Here is a 13,133-nt window from a genome sequence, read left to right on the forward strand (position 1 = left end):
CTAAGTCTCTTTATCGCAGAAATAAATTGGATTAATTGTAGGTCCTTTCCAATATGAATATTCTAAAAAAAATAACAAAAATAATACATGTGACAATATTTCCACCAAATCTTTTGCTTCTATGCCTTTTCATAATTAAGTACGGCCATATATCTATATGCATTTGTATTCACCGTACTCCAGTAAAGAACATTAGGACTTGTTTTTCTGATGATGTGTCATTATTTTTATGTATGATTGAATGCATGACTTATATATAAATTTAAAGTGATTTTGAAGTCCGGGCAAGCACATTTTCTACATTGTTAACCATTAAAACAAAGATCTTAAAGATCTAAATCAAATTTTGACCTAGTAAATTAAAAGACACAACCACCATCACAACAAATAACAGCACTTTCAGAAACTGGACGAGAGCTAAGCCTATGTGTCGTTATCACTATTCACAAAAACCATCCCTTATTGATATTTTCATATGCCACACATGCTATATTTCTCTTTATTTTCATAATTAACCCTGTGCAGTTACTATGCGTTTCCTGATTTTAAGCGTACGAAGAGGCAAGCTCTCACTTCAGTAACTTGCCCAAGTACATACAAAGAGAAAACACAGAATTAGGATTCAAACCCAGGACCCAGGTCCATCTACCTTCAAACTCTGAGTTCAGTGTCTGCCATATGACATCTTTTTAAAATAAGCTTTGAACAGCGAAGGAAAGGGTGCAAAAGACCCAAGATTTGCTGAGTAGATATTACTTACTAGAATGGATGGGAGAATGAATAAATACATGGATGATAATTACATAGAGTTATATTTAAAGCTTATAACTGCAATATATAAAAGCTAATAAAGCAAGGTAGAGTTTATTACCATTTTATCGAGATATAACATGTTAATTAACATGCCCGACATCACCCACCTAGAAATTTTGGGACAGGGAATGAAATGGTTTTCTTGTGATGTATGTTCCCAAATGCTCCCTCTCTGCCCTCCACCACACAACCTCGTAAGTGACAAAGGAAGGTGAAAATAATCTAAAGCCATTTGGCCCAAAAGCCAAAAATGGCAAAAATCTGTGTTCAGCTGACATCCCTACATTTCAGTAAAACTAGTTCAGAAGAAAAGAAAAATGTACTGTTAGTACAAATGCATTAAAAATAACAGTCATGAGGATTCCATTCTTACATTAAATAGTGCAAGAACACATTCATTTCAGAAAGGGATGTATTCATATGCTCCATATTTTATGAGAATTTGCAGATTTTAAAAGGCATAATATTGCCTAGTTGCCAGGATTTTTTCCACTTAGCATCCTTCAAGCTCTGTATTGAAGATTCTGGAAAACACTTTCACCACTTTATGAACCATATGCAGAGTTTGATTCTTCTCCAGTTTTTTTTTTTCATTTGTTATTATCATCATCAGGGAGGATTACATCTCATCTACTTAGCTGCTAGAATGAAAATTTCAGTTTGGAGGAGAGCCGATTTCTTTTTTGAAAAAAAAAGTTAGCTGCTTCAGGCAACAGTCCTTTTGATCTGCTCATTAACACTTTTCAAATGTTCAAGTGATGTGGGCATTCTTTGCGCTAAAAAATGTCAGCACTGGAGCCTGCAGCCAGCTTGATGCAATCATATGTTCCGATATTCAGAAAAGAGTGAAAAGAACTGTCAACATTGCACTGCCTTGGATTAAAAAAAAACATACTGTACAGTGACTGTAGACCGAGTAGTATTTCAGAACTGATTCTTGCCAGCGACAAAAAGAAATGCCCAATTTATCAGCAAAGTCGTCTAAGTGCCTAAGAGCCCACAGACAATAGAGAAATCATTCTTAGGGCTTATAAAAATTTGCTTAAAATATATGTGGGTCTTCCTTTCAATCTCCCTTTTCAATAAGATCAGAGAATAAGTATAGTGCCTTTCTTCTGAAGTACGTAAATACGAAGTTCTCTTATTAATACCTTAGTACCTGGGAAGTCCTTCTTTTCTGAATCCTGCAAAGTTAGATGCTTTCAACATCCAGACCAAAATAGGGTCCAGGTTATCTCATTCTGCCTTTTTTTCCTCCTTTACAAACTCAACGATCAAAGAATCCTACTTCAAACAAATAAATAAATGGCCTGAAATCTAGACCATAAATATAATTTCAAATGTCAGATGTGGACTGGAAAAAACTGTGAGAATGGATTCGGCTAGTAGTTAAGAAAAGGTGCTGCTGTCAGAGCCAATAAACCAAGACCAAGAAGACTTTGATACCCTGTTTCATAAATGATGCTCTGTTGGAAAACATCACCATGAAAGCAGTAAGACCTAGCATCGCACTCTATTTCAAGGAGGCAACCAAACATAAATCATTTTAATTAATGGTGCAAGGAAGGCATATTAAAATTTAAATTACTTCTGTTTTATTGTGCATTCCCCCCTCCCAAAAAAAATCAGTCTGCTCTCAGAGTAACTCAATAAAGGCACCAGGAGCCCTCCTCGACAATAAAAAACAAGTGTAATGCAGAAGCATTATTACTGTTTAGAAAAGAACAGCACAGCTGTCGCTGGCTGAGAAAATGATTCCAGAGAGCTCCAGTTAGATCTACCCTCATCACAAAAGCTCAACTTCCTTAGCAAATTGGGCTTTAAAAAGATAACTTTTTAAATGGTTTTCTTTTTTTAAATTAAGATTTATGAAATATTTATGTAATATCTTAAATGCATTAAGGAAAAATGAACCTACAATTTTCCTTGAGGAGGGAGAACTTTGGCCAAGGACACTAAAGCAAGTGAACACTTGTCATTTCCAACATATTCATGCATTTATTTGCATCTGTATAACGCGCTCCGATGGACAACACTTCAGAAAGCCTTTGTCTACTAGCTTGTTAGCCTTACATCTACAATTCTATGGTCTGGTTATCCCAAATGGTGCCACTATAGGACTGTCATTTCTGCTATTCTGATGGGTAAAACAAATCTGCTATACACTCAACATATCCCCTAAGACTGTGCTCCCTAATGCCCGGGCCACTGACCGTAGCCTGCTAGGAACCGGGCCACATAGCAGGACATGAGCAGCCAACAAGCCAGGGCAGCTCCATCTGTATTTACGGCCACTCCCCATTGCTCGTATCACCGCCTGAGCTCCGCCTCCTATCGGATCAGCAATGGCATTACATTCTGCATTATGGTGAGTTGTATCATTATTTCACCATACATTGCAACGTAATAATAATAGAAATAAAGTGCACAACAAATGCGATGTGCTTGAATCATCCTGAAACCATCCATTTCCACCCCAGCCCCGCCCTACACCCCGGTCCCTGGAAAAACTTTCTTCCATGAAACTGGTCCCTGGCACCGAAAAGGATGGGAACTGTTGCTCTAGGCTAAACAATGATGAAAACATCCGTATTTTCTGATATCTCACTCATAATTCAACACAGGATAAGTTGTTCTACCCACCCCACCCCCAGCCTTTTTTAATCTAAGGAAAAAGGAAGGATGCTGCTGATGTGTTTGTTAAAGGAAAGCAGTTGTAGAGGATGGATGTGAGGATACTCGATGAACAGGATACAGACTCTTAAACAGATGGTAAGAAATGACTTCACATAAAAGTGAGAACTTTTCCCCTTATGGAACAGTTTGCAAACGCAGCTCGGCATTCGCTAATGGTAGTGCCTAAAAATTCAACTTTACACGAGGGCTCTTTTATTACAAGATAAAGTTCTCTGTATGTCATCGGTTCGGATTTCTACTTTTGCATGGAAATCCTGGGCATAGAGAGGACACTAAGTTCAACATTTTAAATTATATCATCTCTTTATTTCATCCTTGAAAATGCTCATTAAAATGAACTGAAAGATTTAAAATTATAAAACAGTCTCATATTAAAAGCATCTTGGGTAGCCAGATATTTTATGGCAGGTTTTTTTTCTTCTTCCCTTAACCTTTTTTATTCTATGCCCCTCTTTGGCAGTCTGGCGAACTGATGGATCACTTCCCGTAATAATTATGCTAAATTAAAATACATGGGATTTAAAGGACCCCAATTATACTGAAATATAATTGTCAAATCTGCAAAAAAACCTGACAAATAAATGTTTCTTTATTCACTAAATAAGATGCTGCAATAGGTCTAGTAATTATCATAATTTTGAAGCAGTGATGCTTGTAAAAGATATTTCAAAAGTATCTGAACTATAAATGTGATAGAGGATATCTGTGATTACCATTGGTAACAAAGTCTCCAGAACTGCTAATGCTCTTGTGGGCAGGGACCTACATTCATCCATGATGGAAATGATAAATTTCAATTAGAAGTAAAAATAAAGGTGTATTTTTTTCTCCATGCAAATTCCCAATCCTCAGGTTAGAAACCCCTATGGGGTATACGTAGCAGCAACTAGACAAAAGTTAAATTGCTTCTACTTCAGAGTTTTATTACAACTAAGAAATTTTTAGTAGTTGTATCTTATCTCTCATTATGTAGGATTACAAAGGCCATATTTCCTATTATATATTAAAAAAAACTTTAAATGAAGTCAATGAAAATCATACAAAGAATGATGATAGCACCATAAATTCCCTCAAGCATAATACTACTCCATAGTCGACAGAATATTTTATTATAACTCGCAACAAGGTTTCCTGTTTTGAAATTGATTTGCCCTTAAAGAGCTACCAAGTTTCTTAATTTTAAGAATTGGAATAGGTCAAGAAGGTAACACTATAACCATTCGTTAACAAGTATTTACTATGCAACACGCCAGGTTTACAATGATGGGCAGAATACACACCATACCTGCCTTCTTGAAATTATTAGTCTATAAGGAAAGAAGCATTTTTAACAAATAATTTTTAATTATAATTTTACCTAAGTATCACCAAAATGGTACTATTTTCTCATCTGACAGGGTAACTTTTTAAGAACTTCGGCTACAATTTTAATATAAAACATGCTGGAGAAGATGTTTCTGACTCTGATATGCTTCTTTTTTCCTAGTACAAAACTGGTACAGCTAATTCGGTATATGTCCTAGTTTTACAAAGAAATTAGTTAAATGGTCAAATTATCTGCTTTTCTCTGCAGAGTAAAAAGGTCAATTTCTAGCTTTCAGTGGATTCAGTGGTTCAATATCTAAATATGAATGAAATTGTACTGGCTCCTTCTAGCAAGTAACATCCCCCCGAGAAAGCTGTCCATAGGTCTCATTGTTAAATGGTGCTAATAACATTGATGCCTTCGACATTCTGAAAAGCATAAAACTGTTCTTTCCAAAAATTCCTTGTCGCTTCAGGAGAGTAAGTAAATTCTACTCAGTATATAAAGCATTATGCATACTCACTTTACAATTACCCAAAACAAAACAGAAGGGCTATTCTAATTTTAAAGAACGCATATTGGTTTTAACAGCCTTGGTACCACTGCAAACATTTTAAAGAATATTAATATTTTACTGTCTCCCAATCTTACAACCTCTCCTATTTCATGAAAAGTTGAAGGGGTTTTGCTGTTGTTGTTGTTTTGTGTTTTGTAATGAGTTGATCTGGAAACATATCAAGAATTCCCAAAATCAATAGCCTTAAGCAGTGATTCCCAATTCTGGGGAATATCGAAACTATTCAGGAGATGTATCAGTTTCTTATTGCTGCTATAACGAATTATTAACACAATACTTGGTGGCTTAGAACGACAGAAACTTTTTTTTTTTTTTTTTTTTTAATACTTTTGGAGGTCAGGAGTCTAAAGTGAGTTTCGCAGGGTTAAGAGTCACGTGTTAGCAAAGCTGGTTCCTTCGGCAGACTCCAGGGGTAAATATCCCTTTTGCAGCTCTGGTGTCTGCCAGCATCCGTTTGCTTGTGGCTGCATCCCACCACTATCTGCCTCTATGGTACCTGCCTTCTCCTCTTCTATACTCTAATTTCTCCCCGTTTCCTTCTTATTAAGACAAGGATTGCATTGAGAACCCGCCTAGATCATCTTGGATAATCTCCCAGTCTGAAAATCCTTAATTTAATCACACCCATGAATTCCCTTTTACTCTATCAAGTAACATTCACAGGTTCCAGGGTCTAGGACCCGGATCTTTAACAACCACAGGGGGCCTTTCCAGACTGCGCTGGCCCCTGGAGACGTCTCACTCCGCCCAACCCTTCTCTCTCGCGGAGAATCGCCGATATTGCCGTCCTGACAGCTGCTGCTCTGAGAGTTTTTCTGCTATGTGAAGCAGAAAAAAATACAACTTGAGGATCGCTGCCTAAAATATAAGTCACATTGTCATCACTGTGTCATTGATTAGATGCCTGTGAAATTTTAATCTCTGAAAATGAAACATTCAATCATTTCATAAAGCAGGATTTAAGCTTTCATATTTCAATATTTAATAAAATATAAAGTGACTGAATGAAGAATATGTGGCAGATATTGAGGCCTCTGTTCAGAGTTTTATTTTTTTCGTGCTTTCTATTTTGATAAGAGCTCCTGAGCGTGTGATACCCACGGAGGTGAACAGCTGACACAATCTAAATGTGCTGAGAATAGACATCTTAAGCTGTTTAGTCATGTCTCGGCTGAAAGATTAGATTTAAATATTTGCCAGTAGTTCTTAAAACACATTCAAGCAAAAGGAAATTTGTACAACACCGAGCTGAAATAGATGCATTTCATTTTCCATTAAATAGTTACATTCCTGGCAATGACAGATAGTCAAACTCATCCCTCGTGATACCGCTAAGAATTATTTAACTGGTCACATTCTACTTTCTGCATTGAACAAATATTTCTGTAAAAGGAACAAAATAAAATAAAATACCCTGTAGCTGCACTACCACACCTTCTGAAATACTCAAGGTCCTTTTTCACAGGGTTATGGTCCTACTTCCCCTTCCTTTCCATATTATCTCTTCATTTTTCTCTAGCCCCTGTGGATCCCAATCCTCAGGCTGCAGACTGGTACCAGTCCATGGCCTGTTAGGAACAGGCCACACAGCAGCAGGTGAGTGAGCGAAGCTTCATCTGTGTTTACAGCAGCTTCCCATCACTCACATCACCGCCTGAGCTCCGCCTCCTGTCGGATCAGCAGGAGCATCAGATTCTGCACTATGGTGAGTTGTGTAATTATTTCATTATATATTACAACGTCATCATAATAGAAATAAAGTGCATAATAAATAAATATAATGTCCTTGAATCATCCCTAAACCATCCCCCCACCCCCAGTCCATGGAAAAATTGTCTTCCATGAAACCGGTCCCTGGTGACAAAAAGGTTGGGGACCGCTGCTCTAGCCCACTTAGCTTCCAGTTCAAGATTCCAACTCTCTACACTTTGTGAGAAGAACTCTGCTCTGGCCATATCTAGGGTGCATCGTCTGTCACTGGCTTTTCATTTCAATTGTTGACAGAACTCAACTGGATTCAGTCTCGAATAATCCCCGCCGGGACCAGACCTCAGCAAAGCTTCTTCCGTGTGATTAGATTGATCAAATCTCTCCAGTGGCTTCTGATCATCCCTGGGATGAGTTCAGACCTCCTACAAGAGGTAGGAGGCCCTCCCTAGTGGGGTTCATGCTGAAACCCGAACTACCTTTCACCATTCCCTTCCCGGCACGCTGGGTCTCAGCCTCGCACTTCCCAAAGCGTGCCCGAATAACTCATAATTCCACGTGTACCTCATCTGAAATAGCCCTCATCAACTGCCAGCATCTTATTCGCCACTCAAAATTCAGTTGGGGGGCAACGACTCCGTTAGGTTTCTCCAAAACGTCCTCTTTAGTCTCTAGCAAATCCTTCCTCCTTTATGTTCCTGCAGGTCTTCACACAGACCGCTACGGGGGCATCCATGACCCTGCATTTACACTGATTTGCCCACATTTCTGTGTTTCCACATTAACGTGTGAATTTCCATATCACGCCATAGGCATTTTTGTGTCCTCTGTTCCCAGCACAGCACTGACACCTACTAGATAATCAATAAACACTTGCCAAGGACTGAATCCAGAATTTCATCTCTACCTTCTCCCTGCTTTAAAACCTACTTTAGAAAACTTTTGTTATGATTCAGTTACACATAGGTATAAACATAAATTCACACTCAGGCTGAGCTGCTTTTAATCTATATTTTTAAGTGTAAAAGAAAGGTGGTCTCCTCTACTGATAGATTCAGGAAATTAATAAGCATTCAGGATGTTTCAGAGGATACAAAGCCTTTCTGACATTTTGATATCACACCATTAAAGGGGCTCCTCTATAGCTTATAGAAAGATAACTCCAGGATTTGAGATCTGCACAGCCCCAGGGTTGTAATGGAGCTAATCTCAACACCTGATTGGATCCCTCTATAGTATCCAAAATGATGGTCAAAACTCCTATTTGAGCATATCTAGCAACCTCTCAAGGAAGCCCGTTTCAGCTTTTGCATGTGTCTTTTTAGAAATCACACACTTTGATATTTTTGATCCCTCTGGTCAATACTAAATGAAATTGGAAAGTAATGAAGGAAGGAAAATCCACCCCTGCGAGGTTTAAATTAAAAAATCAAGGAACACAAATCGTGTCAGGGCACCTTTATGCTTCTTAATTTGAGACTCAAGAATGCTGGCCACTTTAAAATAGCCATATCTGAGATAATAAAGATTACAACAGGAAACGGTTTGATCGTAAATTGCTATGGCAGGAAACTGATTAGTTCAGCAAGGAGACAGGATGCTTCTTGTCGCTGCCGTTGTCTGAGTTAATTCTACGCCTCCTCCGTGGGCCAACTGCTCTGAGATAAAGGATTGTAAAGTTGCGTCTTGAAAGCAAGCTGAAGTACGATTAATAATAAATGCTGGGACAATAGAGAGCACTGCTTCAAATTACAAAGAAGCTCGAATCAGTGAGTGAAGGTTAAAAGAGAGTCTAGCAAAATACGACAATGACCTTTCTACATGATAGAAAGTTCCATGTGATGTGCTTATAATAAAAGGAATACTCTCAAAATTAGTAGTAGACATGCTTTGAAAGAAGACTTTCTTGGGATCATCTTTTCTATGAAACCTGAACAATCTAAATTGGGTTGCGTGCAAAGTGCTGAAATTTATTACTCAGTATTCCACCCTGCGGTAAGTAGAATAACACTCCCACCAAAATGTCTATAACTTAATTCCCTGATACTGTGAATAAATTATCTTACACGACGAAAGGGATTTTGCGGATCTGATTAAGGTTAAGGACCTTGAGACTGAGATGAGAGGTTAGCCTGGATTATCCAGGTGGGTCCAACCTAGTCACATGGGTCCTTAAAACTGGAGGACTTTTCCCAGCTGGGTTCGGAGTCGGAGAGAGATGTAATTACAGAAGGGTGGTCAAAGAGAGGTAACATTTCTGACTTTGAAGATGAAGAAAGGAGACCACTGAGGCAAGGAATGTGAGTGGCCTTGAGAAGCTGGTAAAGGCAAAGGAATGGATTCTCCCCTAGAATATTCCGTGCCAACACCTTTTAGCCCACGGAAGCCCAGTGAGACCTGCGTCAGAGCTGTGATCACAACTGTTGGACAATTTACATTCCTATTGCTTTAAGCCATCAAGTGTGTGGCAATTTGTTACAGCAGCAGTAGAGAACTAATACACAGCCACGTCCCTTCACACACATTACATAAACTGCAACCACCTGTCATTACCCTAACGATTGCACACGACTTATTTCTAAAATATTTTTCAGAAGCAATCAAAAAAGGTCCTGAAATAGTAGATCCTTCAAAGAGGAAATAAGAGATTCAATAAGCATTTAAAAAAAAAAAAAAAAAAAAAAAAACCCGGACAAATTATCAGCTTCTCTCAATAAATCCAACAGAAAATATTCAATTTGCTTGAATTTCTCTTGCACTTGAGCGGAAACATCCTTTACTTCAACTACCTCCCCTACCTTTCTCTCCCCTTCTTCTCATAAACCTGATTTTAATGTGTTTTTTAGATGAAGTTTTTTAATAAATTTATTGACATGCATGTTTTCTAGAATTTATTATAGTGATAAGAACAATTAAAATTCAATTTGCTAACTGAAACTTTGGTTTTTTTTTGAACAATGTGGCATTCATTCATATTTCAGACCTTACTTTACATCTTACTGATTTAAAAAAAAAAATAGAATAGAGTTGCAAATCCTTTACTTACCACTTTGCAGCAAAGAGGCCAAAACCACCACATCAAAGCGATGCCCACCAGTAGCAGTAACACCAGAATAACAATGAGGGCTGCAATCCCACTGGACTAAAGCAGGCAAAGACAAAAACAACATAGTCAGCAAAATTTATGGTCAAATTCCAAATGTGTGTTTTTTAAGGGAACACCAGCAAATAATACAGAAAGCATTAATGTCAAACTAGATATAGTCTTTTAAATTCTGTAAATTCTATGAATTCCTTTATTCTACTTAGTATATGTTATGTTATACTAGATATAGTCTTTTAAATTCTTTAAATTCTATAAATTCCTTTATTCTACTTAATATATGTTATGTTATGTTAAGACAGACAATAATAAACACAAAATCTTCTAAAGTGCTACAGATCATTTTCCAATGTGTCTGAAAGTAATACAGGAAAACTCACTCCTTGGGATTAGATGGGTGCCTATATTTTGTGTTCCAAGCATAATTACCCTTAGGCAGAATTTAGGCAGAATTCCCCTAGACTTTCTTATGATGGAACATTATTTATTTTATATATTTAAATAAGAAGATGAATACAAAACGTCCCCAAGTAGATTACAAACCCACAATGGTTCTTGTTGGCAAGTGGTATATAAACATCAATGCAAGAATGAGGTTGCATGCGTTCACGTATCGTAAGATTACTCATTGAAGTTCAAGTATGACCTGCGCAAGATCCACACCGGGGTTCTTTCAATTTCTCAGACCCTCTGGCTAGAAAATGCCCCTCTTGATTAAACAACTCATAATTCTCTGTACTTTAATCTTCGGCACTTGTCACAATGCAATTAATTAATTATGAGTTTTGTGATTATTTTTTTTTAATTCCTCTTTTCTGCCATGATTTATTGTGAGCTCTAGGAAGTCCGGGGCTAAGTCCAACCTACTTACCACTGTATACTCCATGCCTGGCATTTAAAAACTATTCACTGAGAGAATGAACACCAAAGAAATGAGATTGCAAAAGACACAGACACAAAGAGTGTTTACTGACCTTTCAGTGTAGAGATAGTTTCCAAGGGAACACAGTGTCTCTCTCAAAGCCCTACTCTCCAGGATCCCCAGTAATAATGTTTTGTTGTGTTTTTGTTTTGTTTTTTAAAAGGAAAGAATTCAGGGGAGAAAAAGAAGGTGGGATGGGGATAAATACTTTATAGAAATTTCCAGGAAAATTATCTAAGTGCTCTGTTCTTAAAGCCAAAGAAAACAAGTCAAAGCATACATGAGGCTACTTAGGAAAATACACAAAGTGCCTCTTTCTACACAGCATTCTAAATATGCATGAACAAATCACAATCCTCTCCACAGGCTTAATGACATTAAGCTCTAAATTCTAGGCAAACAGGAATATAACAGGAAAAGAATGTCATAGAACTACATGGAAAACGGCGGTATCCTATAAGAGAAAGGCTGTCAAATGTATAAATTCTTGATCTCACCTTCCAAAATAAGGTCTTATGTAAGACACCCCCAATCTGCGACTGTCCACGTACGGAATGAATATAATACTCGCCACCAGACCTCTCCCACAAGGGCACCCAGCCACAGCACTCACGGAAATGGCTCACCATTTGGCTGTGCTATACAACTTTCAAAAGGGTTCTATGAACATTTGGTCTCCCCTTTTCTTAGAATTCACACCCTGTGTTCAGAAATAAGGACATGCAACTAGAGGCCATGAATCTTCTAAAAATTTAGTGGTTCGTTTGTTCCTTCTATGCATGTGCCAAGAACAGGAAAATCAGAAACTCACGCTGACAGAATATAAAGTAGATGGGCTAGTGCTGATAGGTAGTGAAAATTTTTGATTTTTCCCTCAAAAAATGCCTCTATTAGTAGCACTGACACAACATTATGCATTTCCAGGTACAAATATATATTTATTGTGACAATATCATTATCTCGATTGATTCCAGACTTGTCTCGAAAAATTAAAACTAAAATACACACTTTCTAAAGACCGATAGATCTAACCTTCATCATATCTAAAGCGAGCATTATGGGAAAAAAGGTCAGAGAAGGCAAAGAACACAGCCTGACCTTGGCATGCATGTATGAGACACAGCCAATGAACACGCCAACCCCGGACATTAGCTCAGTTAACTGGATACAAATTCAGGCTCTCCCATTGCCTTTGTTTTGACTGCCAGGGGCATTAGAGCATGGAAGACATCAGTCATAAAAGAAAAATAATTTCATTGTTCACAAAACTTTATAAACAAATAAAGGAAAGGTCAAACCCATAGACTTCAGTCCTGCAATCAGATACCACGTTGCAAACTACAGACTTAAGAGTCAGATGAAGAGTAAGAAGCTAGACATGATTCCACCTAGACCTATTTCACGGGCAGCAAATAGATGCTTCTCACTTTTACTTAGGCTTGCCTCTCCTTTAGGTCAAAAAAGCCTAATTAATGTTTAACACTCAGATGTCATTTTTCTTGAACTAAGTGGAATACATAAATCCATATGACTGGAAGCTAAAAATATTTTTTATTCATCAAAAAATATTTGATGAGCACCTACTACATACTAGGCAGTTCAATAGGTACCAACATTAAAATGTTGGGCAACTCTTCATGAAGCCCACGGGTTACTTAGAGAGACAAGCCTTAAACACATGATTGCAAGCATGAGGAGTGTGGAAAGAACATACAATAGAAACATGTACAAGTGGAAGCTGACCCAGTCTGGGGTTCTGGGAGGACCTCCTAGAGGATGTCTAAAGGAGACTGGGGGGCTGGTCTGGGGGTGGTATGTAGGCAGAACTAGTGGTTTCCTGCAAGAATAAGAAAATGACCACAGCCACAGGAGCATAGAGTTTGAGGGGACCGAGTGACAGCTGAAGAGGATAAAAAAGGAAATCAAACACACATTTCTGAAAAGCTGTAATGTATTACAAAGAGAATGGGCCATTTGTTGGATTAATGGCCATTTGTTAGATGACCTT

At 37.9% G+C, this 13,133-nt stretch overlaps 1 protein-coding gene across 1 annotated transcript in view; it reads right to left on the reverse strand.

Annotated features, from left to right (window-relative positions):
* Positions 1-13,133, reverse strand: part of ANTXR2 (anthrax toxin receptor 2) — a 144,222-nt gene that overhangs the window by 64,510 nt on the left and 66,579 nt on the right. The window contains 1 exon segment of the mRNA XM_012647241.1: positions 10,147-10,242. Coding sequence (XP_012502695.1) covers positions 10,147-10,242 — 96 coding nt within the window.

Source organism: Propithecus coquereli, unplaced genomic scaffold (genome assembly GCF_000956105.1).
Source record: "Propithecus coquereli isolate 6110/MARCELLA unplaced genomic scaffold, Pcoq_1.0 Scaffold26, whole genome shotgun sequence".
Classification (NCBI taxonomy): domain Eukaryota; kingdom Metazoa; phylum Chordata; class Mammalia; order Primates; family Indriidae; genus Propithecus; species Propithecus coquereli.